General features: G+C 38.7%; 3 protein-coding genes across 5 annotated transcripts; 1 reads left to right on the top strand and 2 right to left on the bottom strand.

Annotated features, from left to right (window-relative positions):
- Positions 1–1,410: 1,410 nt before the first annotated feature.
- Positions 1,411–5,591, top strand: LOC139429820 (uncharacterized). The gene is made up of 2 exons (XM_071196038.1): positions 1,411–2,317; positions 2,377–5,591. Exons 1-2 carry the CDS (start codon positions 1,759–1,761, stop codon positions 5,589–5,591), a joined length of 3,774 nt encoding a protein of 1,257 aa, XP_071052139.1. The 5' UTR covers positions 1,411–1,758.
- Positions 5,592–9,102: 3,511 nt separating this feature from the next.
- On the bottom strand, positions 9,103–12,244 carry LOC139429798 (uncharacterized). 3 transcript variants are annotated; one of them, XM_071196002.1, is made up of 3 exons: positions 11,827–12,244; positions 11,686–11,766; positions 9,103–11,625 (listed from the first exon to the last, which is right to left on the bottom strand). In XM_071196002.1, the coding sequence occupies exon 3, from the start codon at positions 11,488–11,490 to the stop codon at positions 10,333–10,335; it is 1,158 nt and encodes a 385-aa protein (XP_071052103.1). In that variant the 5' UTR covers positions 11,491–11,625; positions 11,686–11,766; positions 11,827–12,244; the 3' UTR covers positions 9,103–10,332. The 3 variants fall into 3 exon arrangements, with proteins under 3 accessions (XP_071052103.1, XP_071052104.1, XP_071052102.1); XM_071196003.1 differs by lacking the exon at positions 11,686–11,766; XM_071196001.1 differs by having other exon boundaries at positions 9,103–11,766.
- Positions 12,245–13,476: 1,232 nt separating this feature from the next.
- LOC139429821 (uncharacterized) lies at positions 13,477–14,739 on the bottom strand. The gene has a single exon (XM_071196039.1). The coding sequence runs from the start codon at positions 14,737–14,739 to the stop codon at positions 13,477–13,479; it is 1,263 nt and encodes a 420-aa protein (XP_071052140.1).
- Between the last annotated feature and the right edge of the window lie 1,329 nt (positions 14,740–16,068).

Consider the following 16,068-nt stretch of genomic DNA (forward strand, 5'->3'; position numbering starts at 1 on the left):
ATTCTGGGGCCAAATGACATCTTGGAGCATGTTGGAGATAAAAATCCAAATGTGCCCAAAACGTGATATTATGACGTTATACGCCGTTCTGAGCCATGTTTGAACTTTCTATCACGTTTGGTTTCGGTAATTCTGTTGACCATATTTGTGATATTCAGGCGCCAAATGACATCTTGGAGCATGTTGGAGATAAAAAACAAAATGTGCCCAAAACGTGATATGACGTTATACGCCGTTCTGAGCCATGTTTGAACTTTCTATCACTTTTGGTTCCGATAATTCTGTTGACCATATTTGTGATATTCAGGCGCCAAATGACATCTTGGAGCGTGTTGGAGATAAAAAACAAAATGTCCCAAAACGTGATATTATGACGTTATACGCCGTTCTGAGCCATGTTTGAACTTTCTATCACTTTTGGTTCCGATAATTCTGTTGGCCATATTTGTGATATTCAGGGGCCAAATGACATCTTGGAGCATGTTGGAGATAAAAATCCAAATGTGCCCAAAACGTGATATTATGAAGAATACGCCGTTCTGAGCCATGTTTGAACTTTCTATCACTTTTGGTTCCGATAATTCTGTTGGCCATATTTGCGATATTCAGGGGCCAAATGTCACATTGGAGCATGTTGGAGATAAAAAACAAAATGTACCCAATACGTGATATTATGACGTTATACGCCGTTCTGAGCCATGTTTGAACTTTCTATCACTTTTGGTTCCGATAATTCTGTTGGCCATATTTGCGATATTCAGGGGCCAAATGTCACATTGGAGCATGTTGGAGATAAAAAACAAAATGTGCCCAAACCGTGATATTATGACGTTATACGCCGTTCTGAGCCATGTTTGAACTTTCTATCACTTTTGGTTCCGGTAATTCTGTTGACCATATATGTGATATTCAGGGGCCAAATGACATATTGGAGCATGTTTTAGATAAAAAACAAAATGCGCCCAAAACGTGATATTATGACGTTATACGTCGTTCTGAGACATGTTTGAACTTTCTATCACTTTTGGTTCCGATAATTCTGTTGACCATATTTGTGATATTCAGGCGCCAAATGACATCTTGGAGCATGTTGGAGATAAAAAACAAAATGTGCCCAAAACGTGATATTATGACGTTATACGCCGTTCTGAGCCATGTTTGAATTTTCTATCACTTTTGGTTCCGATAATTCTGTTGACCATATTTGTGATATTCAGGCGCCAAATGACATCTTGGAGCGTGTTGGAGATAAGAAACAAAATGTGCCCAAAACGTGATATTATGACGTCATACGCCGTTCTGAGCCATGTTTGAAGTAGTAGATAAAAGCCGATTCTAGAACCTCCTCTCAGAACCTCAGGTCAAGGTCAAGGCCAAGGTCACGTTGAGTGACCTTGACCTTGACCTTGCCCTGAGGTTCTGGGAGGAGGTTCCAGAATCGGCTATTGCAAAGGGGGTCGTTGACCAGTAACCTAGACCTAAACAATGACCTTTACTTTGAGCTCACCTCAGGTCAAGATCACGTTTAGTGACCATGACCTTGATCAGTAACCTTGACCTGAACAATGACCTTTACTTTGACCTCAACGGAGACCTTGAAGTCAACCTTAATTGTGACCATGACATTGACCTTGTACGTGACCTGAAATGAAGGTTACACGACGTGAGTTCATTGAAAACCCCACTTCGGAGGAGGTATGCTTTAAATAGCAGATAGAAAATCGTGTTCAACAGTATTGAAGTAAGAGTGTTGTGAACATGTTGACCTGCGACGTGTGTTACAAAGAGTTTACTAGACCAGATAATCTTGTGAGACATCAACGCACAGCATGTATTGGGAAACGTCGAAAGGTGGAAGAGGATCAACAAGGAGATGTTATAGTGTGTGAAATATGTGATGAACACGTAACCAGACAATGTTATTCCTCACATCTGCGCAGCAACAAACATAAACAGAAAGCCTTCGTAATAATAGATGATGGTGTAGAAAAAATAGATTCGATATTTGGAGATAAAATATGTAGTTTTAGAGTGAGCGATCATGAACGGAAGTACGTAGACATGAAGGAATTCAGTAACCGAATTAGAGAAAAAGTTATCAGTTTGATACAGTCCGTGAGGAATGTAAATGGTAGTTTAAAAGTGAATACGGAAATTTTTGGATTGTATTTCATAAATACGAAGGAAGAAGTGGAAATCAAATCATTCAACACAAAAAATAAAATTATAACAGTAGCCGTAGACTTGTACCAAACATACGAGGACTTTATGGACGAGATTATGGTGAAAATGTCGGAATTCCAAGAACGGGACTCAGGTAAGAGTATAAGAATAGAAAAGTAGTAAAATGCGAAACTAAAGGCGTTAATACTGCAGGTTGGACCTTGTTGGAAATATTATATCTTGAAGTGAACTGTAACAAGTTTAATCCTACAAGAGCATCGAGCTACATCGACTTACCGACATCCATAAAAGGGAAGAGAGCGGTAATAAATGTGCAAAATAACGATAATAAGTGCTTTGCTTGGGCACTGATGTCCGCGCTGTACCAACCCACAGGTTTACCGCAAAGAATATCATCATACCCAGATTATAGGGAAACAGAATTAAAGTTTGACTGCGTAACATTCCCAGTACCCATCAGAGACATACCAAAATTTGAGGAAGAAAATAACATTTCAATTAACGTCTATGGTATAAATTCTTGGTATAATGGAGAGAAAATGGTAGATGATATTGTAACTGTATGTATATGTAAACAGAAACGGGAGCGTCATGTAAACTTATTAGTAGTCAGCGACAATTTCGGGAATAACCACTATTGTTGGATAAAAAACTTATCTCGACTGATAAATACACAATCATCGACTCATGAACATCAAAGATATATTTGTGAGGGTTGTTTGCAATACTTTTCAACTGAAGACAAGTTGGTACGACATCAGATGGATGACTGTAAAAAAGTGAAAGCAACAGTACCAAGCGAACAAATAAAAGTGAATAAGTTCGGACATCTAGAAAAGGAAAATGTTTTACAATTTGAAGGATTTGAAAAAAAAATGAAAGTTCCGTTTGTGGTGTACGCCGATTTCGAGGCGATTCTGAAACCCTTAACGCCCGAAGAAGGAAAAGTTTACGATGATAATAAACCATATACGGCCCGATGTTTTGAACACGAACCATACGCGTTTGCGTACTACATTAAGTGTGCTTACGATGATAACTTATCGAAATTCCGAATATACCGAGGGCGAAACGCTGCTCTGGAATTTATTATAAGATTGGAGAAGGATGTAATAGAGATCTATAAACAACATTTGAGGCAAACAAAGGATATGATACCGCTAAGCTGTCTGGACCAATTTGTACATGAACTGAGTTCCGTATGTCACATTTGTGATAAACCAATAAACAAAGAAGAGAAAGTGTGTGATCACGATCACTTGACAGGATTGTATAGGGGTCCTGCGCATTCCGTCTGCAATATAAATTATAAATTACCGATGTTTATCCCTGTGTTTTTCCACAACCTGTCGAATTACGATGCCCACATGTTTGTGAAAAGTATTGCCCTAAACAAGGAGGAAGTAGAGGTGATAGCACAAAACAAAGAAAAATATATTTCTTTTTCCAAAAAAATAGTTGTCGGAGAAACAACCGATAACAAGGGAAAGAAACGCAAAGTGTTTATGAAAATAAGATTCGTCGACTCGTTTAGATTTATGGCGAGTTCTTTGGAAAAGTTGGTTTCATATTTGGATGATAAGGATTGTGTGGAAGTGAAAAAAAAATTCAAAGACTCTGAAGAATTTAGATTGATGCGCCAGAAAGGTGTATTTCCATATTCGTTCGTAGATTCGTTTGAAAAGTTGGAGTATAGTAAATTGCCTGATCATACACAGTTTTACGACATATTGAGTTCAAGTAATATTTCAAAGGAACAATACTCTAGAGCACAGACTGTATGGAATAAATTTAAGTGTACAACGTTGGGAGAATACAGTGACCTGTATTTGACGTCAGATGTGTTAATGTTGACTGACGTCTTTGAAAATTTCAGGACAATATCTTTGGAGAATTACAATCTGGATCCTTGCCATTATTATACTGCGCCCGGGTTTGGGTGGGATGCTCTGTTAAAAATGACAGGTGTAAAATTAGAATTGTTATCAGACATTGACATGTTACACTTTTTTAAGAAAGGAATTAGAGGCGGTCTCTGTATGTGTGTAAAACGATCTGCAATAGCAAACAACAAGTTCCTTGACGATTTTAACCCGGAAAAACCATCATCATATATTCTATACTTGGATGCTACCAATTTGTATGGGTATGCAATGAGTTGTAAATTACCAACAGGCGGTTTTCGATGGTTGTCGAACCAAGAAATAGCAGATATAGATGTGGAGTGTTTAGATGATGAACACCTTGGTTATGTCTTTGAAGTGGATTTGGAGTATCCCGAAAGGTTACACAACCAGCATGATGATCTACCGTTTTGTCCCGAAAACATAATCGCTCCCGGATCGAAGCATCCTAAGTTGATTGCGAACTTACAAAATAAATCGAAATACATAATTCACTATGTAAACCTACGTGAATGTGTGAAAAAAGGTCTTAAGCTAACCAAAATACACCGTGCATTGCAATTTCAACAATCGCCGTGGATGAAACCATATATCGATTTTAACTCTGAGAAACGAATGAATGCTACGAATGAATTTGGGAAAAATCATTATAAACAAATGAATAATATCGTGTATGGGAAAACGATGGAAAATGTTGAAAATAGAGTCGATATACGATTAGTGTCACATTGGGAGAATCGTTACAGGAGACCCGGTGCAGAAGCTCTTATCGCAAAGCCGACTTTCAAGTCATCGAAAATTTTCTGCCATAATTTGGCAGCCATTGAAATGCAGAAGGTGGAGGTCAAATATAACAAACCTCTGTATGTAGGGTTTAGCGTACTGGAATTGTCGAAAGCGGTCATTTATAACTTTTTTTATAATTTTTTAAAAGAGAAATATGGTGAAAACGTATTATTGTTATATACAGATACGGATTCGTTAATTCTCGAAATATTTACTGAGAATGTATACCAGGATATCAAAGAAAATATAGAGATGTTCGATACCTCTAATTACAAGTTAAACAACAGACATAATATTCCTCCAGGGCCGCCGATAGTTGGAAAAATGAAAGATGAGTACCCAAATACGATATTAACATCGTTTTATGGTACAGGAGCTAAAGCTTATTGTATTAACACTTTGGAAGGAGTTGTCAAGCGTGCCAAGGGTGTGAAAAAGTATGTTATCGATAAAAACTTAAGTGTTTCAGAATATAAACGGATTATCGAAGATGGAGGTTCTGTGCGAAAAAAGATGTATGTCTTTCGCTCCTCCTATCACACGATGTATACAGAACTAAAGAATAAAGTGGCGCTCTCTGCACATGACGATAAACGTTACGTGATGGAGGATGGATGTCATACGTTAGCTTGGGGAAACTATCTTATTGAAGATCTACGCAGGGAAGATCTTTTGGACAACTTATTGGAGTTGTTAAACGTAAACATGTATGGCTAGTTAAATTGCGATCAGTTAATTTGTAAAAAAAAAAAATACTTGCTTGTATCACAAAACTTGTATATAAAGTAGAAAGTAGGTTGTTAAAAAGGTTACTTGAAATAAAATCAACGAAATTAAAAAAAAAAGTTTTTTATTTTCTTAGTGTAAAAATTATAATACATCCTTTTTTGCAATCCAAGAATTATGAGAGCTATCCATTCCCAACCATTTCACTCGGACTTTATTTCCTTTTCGACGAAGAACTTTTTCAATTAAAAATACATCCGGGTGTTTCACACGTTGTAATTCTTCGTCGTAAAATGCTCCAAGAATGGGTTCTCCTCTACCATCTTTAATAAGGTAAGTCCTGGGATTAGTATTTTGAACTGTCGCTATGGTGAAAATTTCATTGGACCAAGTTGGTTGGTAACCTTTAGCAAAAGCGTGTCTGTACTTGCTAATTCGCACGTGTTCCCCCACATTAAATTTATGGTGGTTGGGGTCGACAACTTTAATGGAATTGTATACAGTATTTAACAGAGCAGATTCATTTCGTCGATTAACAGCTGAAGGTTTCATGTGAATGGTGCGATGTATTGTGTTGTTGTAAGATTTTAGTAATTTGGGTAGTAAGTCTAACCAGCGATAATTTCCTTGCATACTAAATTCTTTCCACATTTTATTTTTTAGGGTTCTATTAAACCGTTCGATAATCGAGCTTTTTAAAGTGGAATAGGTGCTGTAATGATTAATGTTAAGTTGTTCCATTAATTTTTGAAAATCGCTATTGTAAAACTCTTTCCCATTATCGGTTTGTAAGTTGCTCGGAGTAATATTCTTTTTACTATGCAAAATGTCCTTCATAGCTTGAGTAACCTCTTTCCCAGTTTTGGTTTTGAGTGGTAAGGCCCATGCGTATTTTGAAAAAGCGTTGATAACAGTCAGTATATACTTGTAACCTTTATTGACCGACGCATATGGGATCATTTCAACCAAATCAGCTTGATAAAGATCCAATAGTCCGTGAAGCAGAACGCGGCGTCGCCGATAATGTCGTCTCGCAGGTGCATGTAGTTCGTTAACGAGATCTCGCTTAACACTAACCATTACTCTACAACCCCTTCAATCAACAACTCTACAAGAAAAGGTAGTCCTCCTATCGGTGCATTATTTTTACACTTAATGGTATCTCCGCGTTTGAGTTGGACTCCCTGGAGCGACTTAATAACGATATCGTTAACAAGTAACTGAACATGAGCGGACTTTACAACATCTTTTATCATACCTTCGTAGAAAGAATTGATGTAATCCGTAATTCCACTTTTGTTTGTGATTTTATAAAGTTTTGTTTTTGGATCAACATCTCCATCACCACGTAAAGTTAAAATAAATGTTGATGAAGGTTGTAGAACTTCGGATCTTGCTATGTGGTTCTGTATAACATGGTGGTGAACATGCTTACCAAATTTATCGATAGATGTAGAACCATGTTCACCAAAACGGTTTAAAGGCATATTGGCTTCTGAAGCGTCACAGAAACAGAAAAAAGTTTATATACCCTTAACGAATGACTTGCGCTTCCCGTAATTCCTCTATGAGGGATATAATTTCGTTATGATGAGCAGTATGACCTGCTGCTTCGGAAGCAAGTAGTAAACGCAACCGATCAACTAATTCGTTCACGTCGTCCCAGTATTCGTACTCTTTAATTGCAGCAGGTACTAACAACTTATTTAAGTGACCTGATCCAGTTTTAGGTTTTGGCCAATATCGAGCCCAGTACACATTTGGTCTTTGACCCAAGGAAATTGGTTTGATTATGTTCACAAACTTTTCATTTTCATCATCAGTTATGATACTTTTTGAAGCGTCATAATCTCTTTTATGTACATTCGAACGTTGTAAGATATCTTTGTAATTTCTCGCATCTGGTAAAGTAAATTTACCCGGTTTATTTTTGAATAACAACTCGTATAACCCCGGTGTTCCTGTATAAGTAAATTCACCCACCAAAATGTTTTTCCCGTCAAACGTTATTGGTTGATTTGCGATATACAATCCATCGGTAAGTGCACGAACACCGTAAGTTTGATCGAACTCGTTATTTACATCTACTGTTAAACCCGTAACATAGGTACGTGGTAAGGGGTCCAGCTGCCCTAAAGCTTCTCTAATAACTGTCTGTTCCATCATTCCCTCCATATTCTCTTTCATGCGCGCCAACTGCTCCCTAGCGTCCCGCTCGTAGACATCTAAAGATGTGTCTGACTCACGAACAGAAACCTCAGGTGTAGTATCTCGACCCTCGAACACCTCTTCGTCGCTGAGAAATTGCGGACTCCGTGCGAGTTCCGGTGAAACATCCATGCTAGCTCCCGGTTTAATGGGTGTTGACGTAACTCTACGTTTAGGTTTCACTCTAGGAGTTTCCAGTTTAAGTCCTTTAGAAGGTTTCTGCAAGTCAGCCAGTAAGGCTGAGATATCTGGTGACTGCTCCTTTTTCGGGGTAAATAAATCACGTTTTATCCCGAATTTATTGTCGAGCGCTAATAAATTGACAGTTTGTAATTTTTTGGAAATATCTGTCAGAGGTTCTTTCAGTGGAGCGAGTTGAGCTTCGGCAATGGACTGCTTCTGTTTTATATCTCCTTTCAAAGTGCGTATTTTATGTTTAACATCTTCTCGCGCAGCTATTAACTGTTGTGCAACATTACGATTCATAGTTCAACGTGATAGTGTAATGATCGCACAGAGACTGAGCATGCAGTCGTAAAGTCAATGGTTTTACAGTATAATGTACTCATCGAAACCTTTCCGATAGCGTCCGTTATTTTTATCGCAATCTAAATCAATAACTAATATACCGTGCGGTGTATCCCAACAAGTTCGACAAATTCTGACAAAATCATCCCACGTAATGTCCCCTAGCAAATGATCGTTGTAAATATGTTTCAAGTTAGTGAGATCTTGTTTAAATAAAACTAAAAGGTTGCAATTGTCACGTAAAAGCTGCTTGGAAATGGCGCTATAACTTTGAGCGAGTAAAAAAGTATCAACGTTTCTATGACGACCGTATGAAAAATATTCCTTGATAATCTGTTGCTCTGTAGGAGCAATATCATCAAAAATAATAATTGAATATTCTTTCACCTTTGACGGTGGTAGAAATCGTCCGACATCTGAGTATTCATAATAGCCGCAAGAGCGGATAGGTTTAAGTAATTGTCGTAGAAATTCGTATTTGATTTGGTAGAGTGAATTAGAGCACAAATATACATTCAAAAAGCGCAACCCGTTGAGAGCTGTCAATAAAGTTAACATTACGTTTGTTTTTCCGGCACCCGAAGAACCAATTATCAAACCACGTTTACATTCCCCACCAAATAATTCGCTATGTCGTTTAAATTTATTTGCAGCGAAGTCGTTATGAAGATTACAGATTGGTAGTGTTAAAGGTTGGCTAACAAACTTAACGTCTTCAACCATGCTGACGGGTGATACTTGAACGGGAGATTAACAAGAAATGAAGTCGTAGTAGAAAACAATGTTTATTTTATCATAAAATGTAGCATACAAAAAATTTCAGCAGATTATTTATTATCATTGTTTCAAAATAATGGTTTACAACACTTTAACTATATAAACTGTTAACATTGAGTTTGAAAGTTATTTAAAGCGTGCGTAATATTACACAATATTTATTTTACAATAAGACGTGGTATACATAAATTTACAAAATTATTTATTATCATGATTTCAAAAGTATCTGTATGGTTGATGTAGTAGAACCACCAGTGGGTTATTCACATACAGATGTTATGTGATTAAACAAAATAAAGCAGTGTAAGTCACAGTACAATTTACACTACTTAGTATTAAATTAACAATAAGTAGATACGGTAAATATTCAAATAAGTAATTAATAATACATATTAACAAAAGCATGGGAGCGGTAACAATAAGTAGATACGGTAAATATTCAAATAAATAATTAATAATACATATAAACAAAAGCATGGGAGCGGAAAAGGTGAAAAGGAAGCGAACTTGTTGTCATATCATCAATTCGAACGATTTTCAGTATCATACAAGGATGGTGTACAAATTTGAAAAAACCACCTACAACATATTAGTTGCTGAGACATCCCTCCGACAATTCCTCAGTACTTTGATCCTCCTCAAGTTGTGGTTTAAAACAGACTCGAAACAAAGACACACGACAACACATCGCACACCAATATTTTTTATTTAAAATAATAGTCTGCAATCGTTCAGAAGATGCATACTTTATTTTCGAGCGCAATTTCACACGACAATCCAGTTGTAAAACGTTCGTTATACTAATATGGTGTAGGCGGCGTCGACAACGATAGCAAAGGTTGCCCAAATGTGATTCATAAAAAACATACCTTGCTTGATACTGAAGACCCACTCCGAAAGTTGAACTCCAATCAACCGGAGAACCGTGGAACAACTTATGTACGGTGCCTTGCGACATTTTCTTTCCAAAGCGTTCCACGGTGGGGAAGCAAACCTCCCCAAGATTGATTCGATCGCCCTTTCGGGATATTCGACGCCAGAAGCATATGTCCCAGCTGTACATTACGTTTAGTAGTAGAGTCTTTGGTAAAACATCTACTAACCGCAACGTACGGTCTTTACGGGAAATCGTCGAATTAACGCTCTCCATAGCCAACTCCTGCAACGTTAACACTGCAAGAGACAAAAAAACTGAACGAGCTTCAAAAAAAAAACGCTATTAACCGTTGTCAGGCAGCAGCCTGAGAAGGGACTTATACAGGTTAATTTTGGTGTTGTACATGTTAAGGATGTTTGAAGAAGCAGCAAAGCAGACGGTGGGATTCTGGTTTACTGCATTCAACGCGTTCACGAAGTGGCGCTTATGATGTTCCAAAGTCGTCACTTTGGTTTGCAATTGAGGTTTCAAGCCCAAGATGAAAAAATCCTCTTGGGACAAAAGACTGCTTGCCAAGTTGGTTGTTGAATGCAGAAACGCATCAACCCATGGGTCGGGATGTGCGGTATTTACAGCTGGAAGATTTTGCCTCTGCGGGATAGTAGGGATAGGTAAAGGTGGTGGGAACACCACATTTTGTGGTGGGATAGTTGTGATAGTTGGCGGGCTGTCACGGATGTCGATGGTCACCTCTGGTGGAGATGTAACCACCGTTGCAGGTCTGGTTACTGTAGCGAGTGTAGGTACTCTTCGTGTGTTACGGGGAGGTTTGGCTAATGCGTTTCGCAGCAATCTACAGGAGTCTTGTGAAGCAGGAGAAGGGTTTGGGCGGGTAGTTTGTTTCACGCAACCCCTTGACAACAAGTTGACGCGTTTTTTTATACGGCGGGATGTGTACCGTATGGGTCCACTCGAGAAGACAGGCGAAACACATATCCTATCGGAGGGTTGGGATACGTCTTCCGTCGCTGGTACAGACGGTGCCGCAAGCACCTGGTTTTCAGCAGGTGCTTGACTTGTGACATCCGTATGTACAATATCTGGAAGTGGTTGTACCACGTCGGCCTGATTGGTAGCAGGTTCAGGTGGCACAACAACTTCCTGATATGTTCCTTCTTCTCGTATCTCCATACTGATGCGAGTTAAGCCGTAGGACGACAAGGTTGGACTGGTGGTAACAATCGCACCATTGTCGTTCCCTGGCTGTGACCGGAGCTCATTCATTATTTGCTCGTACAGTGGTGGGTCTGTAGTGAAATCCTGCATGGTACGACTCAAACCGTCAAAGTTGCCGCTGCAATATAATGGTAACGACGGTAGGCTTGACTCAACAACATTCGTACTGTCGTTATTGCGTGGCAGCACGGCAACCAGTGGGTCGGTCATACCATCGGTATTATCGCTTGCACGAGCGTGGCTGTTACCAATTAAGTGAAGCATAATGGGAAAGACTTCAAGGAATCAAAAGGGTTACAAAAAATTTGGATTATTTTATTAAAATTATACGTTCGCTCACGTCTGACAAGTTTGCAATCCGCTGAAGAACCACTTTTCTCAGCGTATAACAATTAATGTCTGAAATCATCACAAACATACATGAAGAAAACCGATAAAAATTGTATTGATGTAACTTACTTTTCAAATGGTTTTCTATCACGTCTGACAGGTTTGCAATGCGCTGAAGAACCACTTTTCTCAGCGTATAACAATTAATACCTGAAATCATCACAAACATACATGAAGAAAACCGATAAAAATTGTATTGATGTAACTTACTTTTCAAATGGTTTTCTAGCAGAAGGCGATTTCTTCGTGGTCGGAAAAACACAGTTTTTAACAAAATCTGTTATTATTGTAAACACACTTTTTAAGGAATTATCGTCTTTTGTACACTACTATATCACTCAGCGACTGCTGTACACGGAGTGAGGAGTAACCCACTTTCCACTACCTTTAAGTACGGGTTAGTGAACAGGTATTTGTCCGGTCAACTGTCTGGGAATGCGAGGTCGTTTAGGTCTTCTCCTTGTTATCGCCTGTGACTGAAGGGGAGGTCATACTGTCTGGGAATGCGAGGTTGTCCAGGTTTTCTCCTTGTTATCGCCTGTGGCCCAAGGGGAGGTCATACTGTCTGAGAATGCGAGGTCGTTCGGACCTTATCTTCGCCCGTGACTCAAGGGGGGTTACAATCCCCCCTCCCCCCTCCCCCCTCCCCTCCCCCTCCCCTGCCCCACCCCTGCCCCACCCCCCCGCGCGGGCTCAACTACGCTCCGCTTCGCTCCGCTCCGTACCGAGGTGAAGAGGTTTCTTTAAATAAAACTCATCAATATGGATAAAAAAATAACATTTATTTCTTTTCTAACGTACATTTAATACAATGCATTTTAGGTGGTGGTGGTCCATCGAAATGAGTTTCCGCACAATCATTATTATAATGTTCAAGACACGGTAACTTCATTTGTAACATTTTCGATTGCTGGTAGGCGAACGGTAGTTGGGTCCAAATTCTTCGTAATTCCATAGATGGTACTTTATCGAAATAATACTGTGTTGGTAAATATTTTAAATCACGAGCTGGAATGTTCGCAAATGAGGCATCTTGTTCATATTTTTTCATTACGCTGTACACTTTCTTGGCAGATGTAAGTGGCCAACACCCAAACACAGTGAACACTTGTTCCATCGCAACCAGCTCTTAACTATCCCCCATTACGACTTGTCTCTGCTTTATAGTCACCGACTGTCTTTCGCATCCTTGTTTTGCACCCCCTCTTCGACAACTTCTTGTAAGTGGCGTACATTGGAAAGAGCGCACATACTTCTTCGTCGCGAGTGAAAAGCACAGCTCGGTATACCCATCTCAAGTTTATAGATACTACCTTCCAACGCAAATATCGGCGCGGAAATAATATGTCTTAAAAATTTAATTTTTTCAGGTCCTTTAACATACACTTTCTTGACATTCCGACACAGATATTTGACTATGGCGTCGAATTCCATTGGATGGATAAAACCAACTTTCCAGTCGATGCAATGATGATGTGTCATTAACCAGTTTGCAGTATTCCTATATTTAGATGGTAATGAAGCTATACTGCTACTCGGTTGAAAAACGTGGTGGGTTATGCATTTGTTACTATCACATGATGCTAATTCTTTAGGTACGAACTGATCTTCGTTGACCATGAAACCTTGTATATCGAGAATTATGTATTGAGTTTTATTTGAATACATCTTGCTTCCGTACATCAACACGATTATCCATACTATGCAGCCGTAGAAATCTGTCGCACAACTTATACTCTACGACTTTTTTTTTTGTTTACGCTGAATATAGAAGTCTCACATTTCGGATGATGAGCTACGGGTGCGATGCGGCTCAGGATCCGATCCAACTACACACTACCAACCCTTCTTTCCCCATACTCAAGTCATTTGTTTGACGATTTTTGTTAGTGGAGAATATTGAAACGCCTTATCATGTAAAACTAAACAGTATGCTGTGGTACCATCAGGAATCGGATTTTTTGTCGTAAATTCTATCCGTATTTCTACCCCACTTTTGTGTAGCGCTTCTGCTTGATATGTACAATCAATTCCAATCAGTGGATAATTTTCAATAAATTGTTTCGGAGTGAGTAATGGTTCTCCTTCCTTCCCATAGTAGGACTTTTGAAAGCGTGTATACATGTCATATAACACTGCGACACGATTACTATCAAAGTCCACGTTCAGATTATCGTATGGGTAGCGTTCACCGTTTAGGAATACCGTCAAATTGGTGAGTTTTACATTATCAAAGGTTGCCATGTTCGCCAACTGTTTTCCTTTCTTCTTTGTTTGAAACCCAATTATTATAAATCTAGGTGTTTCCAACTGCGGAGCTGTTTTCACAGCCCATGAATGCTTTGTTGTTTGAGGTAAAGAAGGATATTCATGTACTTCCCAACTGCGAAAAGGTATTTGCAGATCAATATTTCGTCCTGCTATTTTTGTTAGAGCTAATTGTTCTCGTAAGCCTACGGCTAGATGGGGCATTCTCCACACAACTTTATCGATTTTTAACTGTAACGGTTCTTCTACCGTATTCACAAGCACATCATTATCATCATTATTACGAATTAACACTAGCTCTTGTCTCACATTCATCACAATTGTTTTAAAATCTTCAGCAAACCCTATTAATGTCTTTAGCGGTACACTCAATCCAAAATTTCCATTTTTATCCATTATTGCATCCGTTACAGGGGATGTTGGGACCACTTGACCTAGCAGATCCTCGCCCATGTTCCAACCTGCGTTCGCCAACTTTATTATATCGTGAGGGGTATACGAAAAGTATCCTTTCATACATGATGTTAACCCCACGTTTCTCACTCCATCTATTTGAACACCATTTATAAGATAGCGAATATCACTGAACATAAACGCTACAGGATTATTTATCAATTTTGCAGTTGCACTAGCATCTTTTGTTGCTTTACCACTCGCATCCAGTTTACGTACGCTCCCTTCCACATACAAAAAACTTTCATGAGGCAATGTGTAATTGTCTATTTCGGGTATGCCTATACGAATTTCATCATTGTTACCGAAGCTAGTAGAACCAAACGGTTGATGGGAATGATATTCGTAACTTACAATCGAGTTATCTACTTTTATTTTCTCCGTGACGTTTAAGGACTCCATTTATAGTAGTTGAAAACCTAAGTTGCTTAAATACTGACGATTGACGCGTGTTAACTGGGTAGTTGATTTTCGCTTACTGTTAGGTTTTACATCCTTTCGTACCGTTTTATACATTACTCTATCACCCAGATTTTCCTGTGCTTTTCTTCGAACGTCGTACACTATACCCATATTAAATACCCTACTACTCACACCGATTTCAAGTGCACTCTCACGGTCACTTCTTCGTCTCTGAAGTTTACCAACTGACCGTCCTGATCAAGTATGCGTACTATTAATGTACTAATCACGTTCGTTGTAACAGGTAAGTAAATCGGTTGTTGCGGAGCTTCTATTATTTTAAAACCAGCCGGTACGTTCGGGAAGAAATGATACAACACGTGCATGGGTTGTCCATTCGTATACGATCCGGAGCTCAAATTACAATAAATTTGTAATGCATTCGTTTTATTTATATTCACGATATGATCCGATTCTGTTATCGTGTTTTTAGGTATAACTTTAGGGTTAAAACCAAGTAAGGAACCGATTGAATTATCGCTAGCAAAATTTATTCGCCGGTTTGTTTTTATCTCAGCACGTTGCGTATTATTATTACCTCTTATGCGTATCTGTGTACCCGGTGTAGTCACGCTGAGAATATTCCTCGCTGTTAATGTTTTTTTAACGTATTCGTTAATATCGTTAATATCGTATGTTCCTAGCGGTATTTCAATATTCTCTGTAAAATTTCCCATATGATCTTCATATTGTAAAATATTGTTTGTTGAATCGATATTAGGTAACGTATTGAACGTTTCGAAATTTAAAAGAGCTAACTCGTATGTACCGAGTTCATTCAAATAAATCGGTGGGTTAAAGTTACAAGACAACTCCGACCCCCTTCCGGTGAGCGTAAATGTATAACTTGTATGTATTGTATCTTGTTCCATTGTTGTTCTCAAGACTAATCTTACACGGATACTTCCTTGGTATTTAAACTATCTAAGAAATGCAGACACAATTGTCCACAATTTGTTTGATCTTCTTTTTGATATCGTCGATAATTATACCTCACAATATTTCTCCCCCCATCCGATATAAAATACTTCTCCACTTCAATCGGTGGTCGTAAATCTCCATAACTGTCAAAGTAGTTAACATTTACACCATCCTTGTTGTAAGCTGTCCAGTGAGTACCGGGACCCGTACGATTATCAAGATTTATTATCCCACTCTCTCGTTTTCGGATTTTCTTCGGTAAATTGTTTCTCATGTACACCCCACGAAAGTTTAACAGATCAAGCGCTCGTGCATATCGCCTTAACTCTACATCCGTTAAAGAATGTT

This window comes from Onthophagus taurus, chromosome 5, assembly GCF_036711975.1.
Source record: "Onthophagus taurus isolate NC chromosome 5, IU_Otau_3.0, whole genome shotgun sequence".
Classification (NCBI taxonomy): domain Eukaryota; kingdom Metazoa; phylum Arthropoda; class Insecta; order Coleoptera; family Scarabaeidae; genus Onthophagus; species Onthophagus taurus.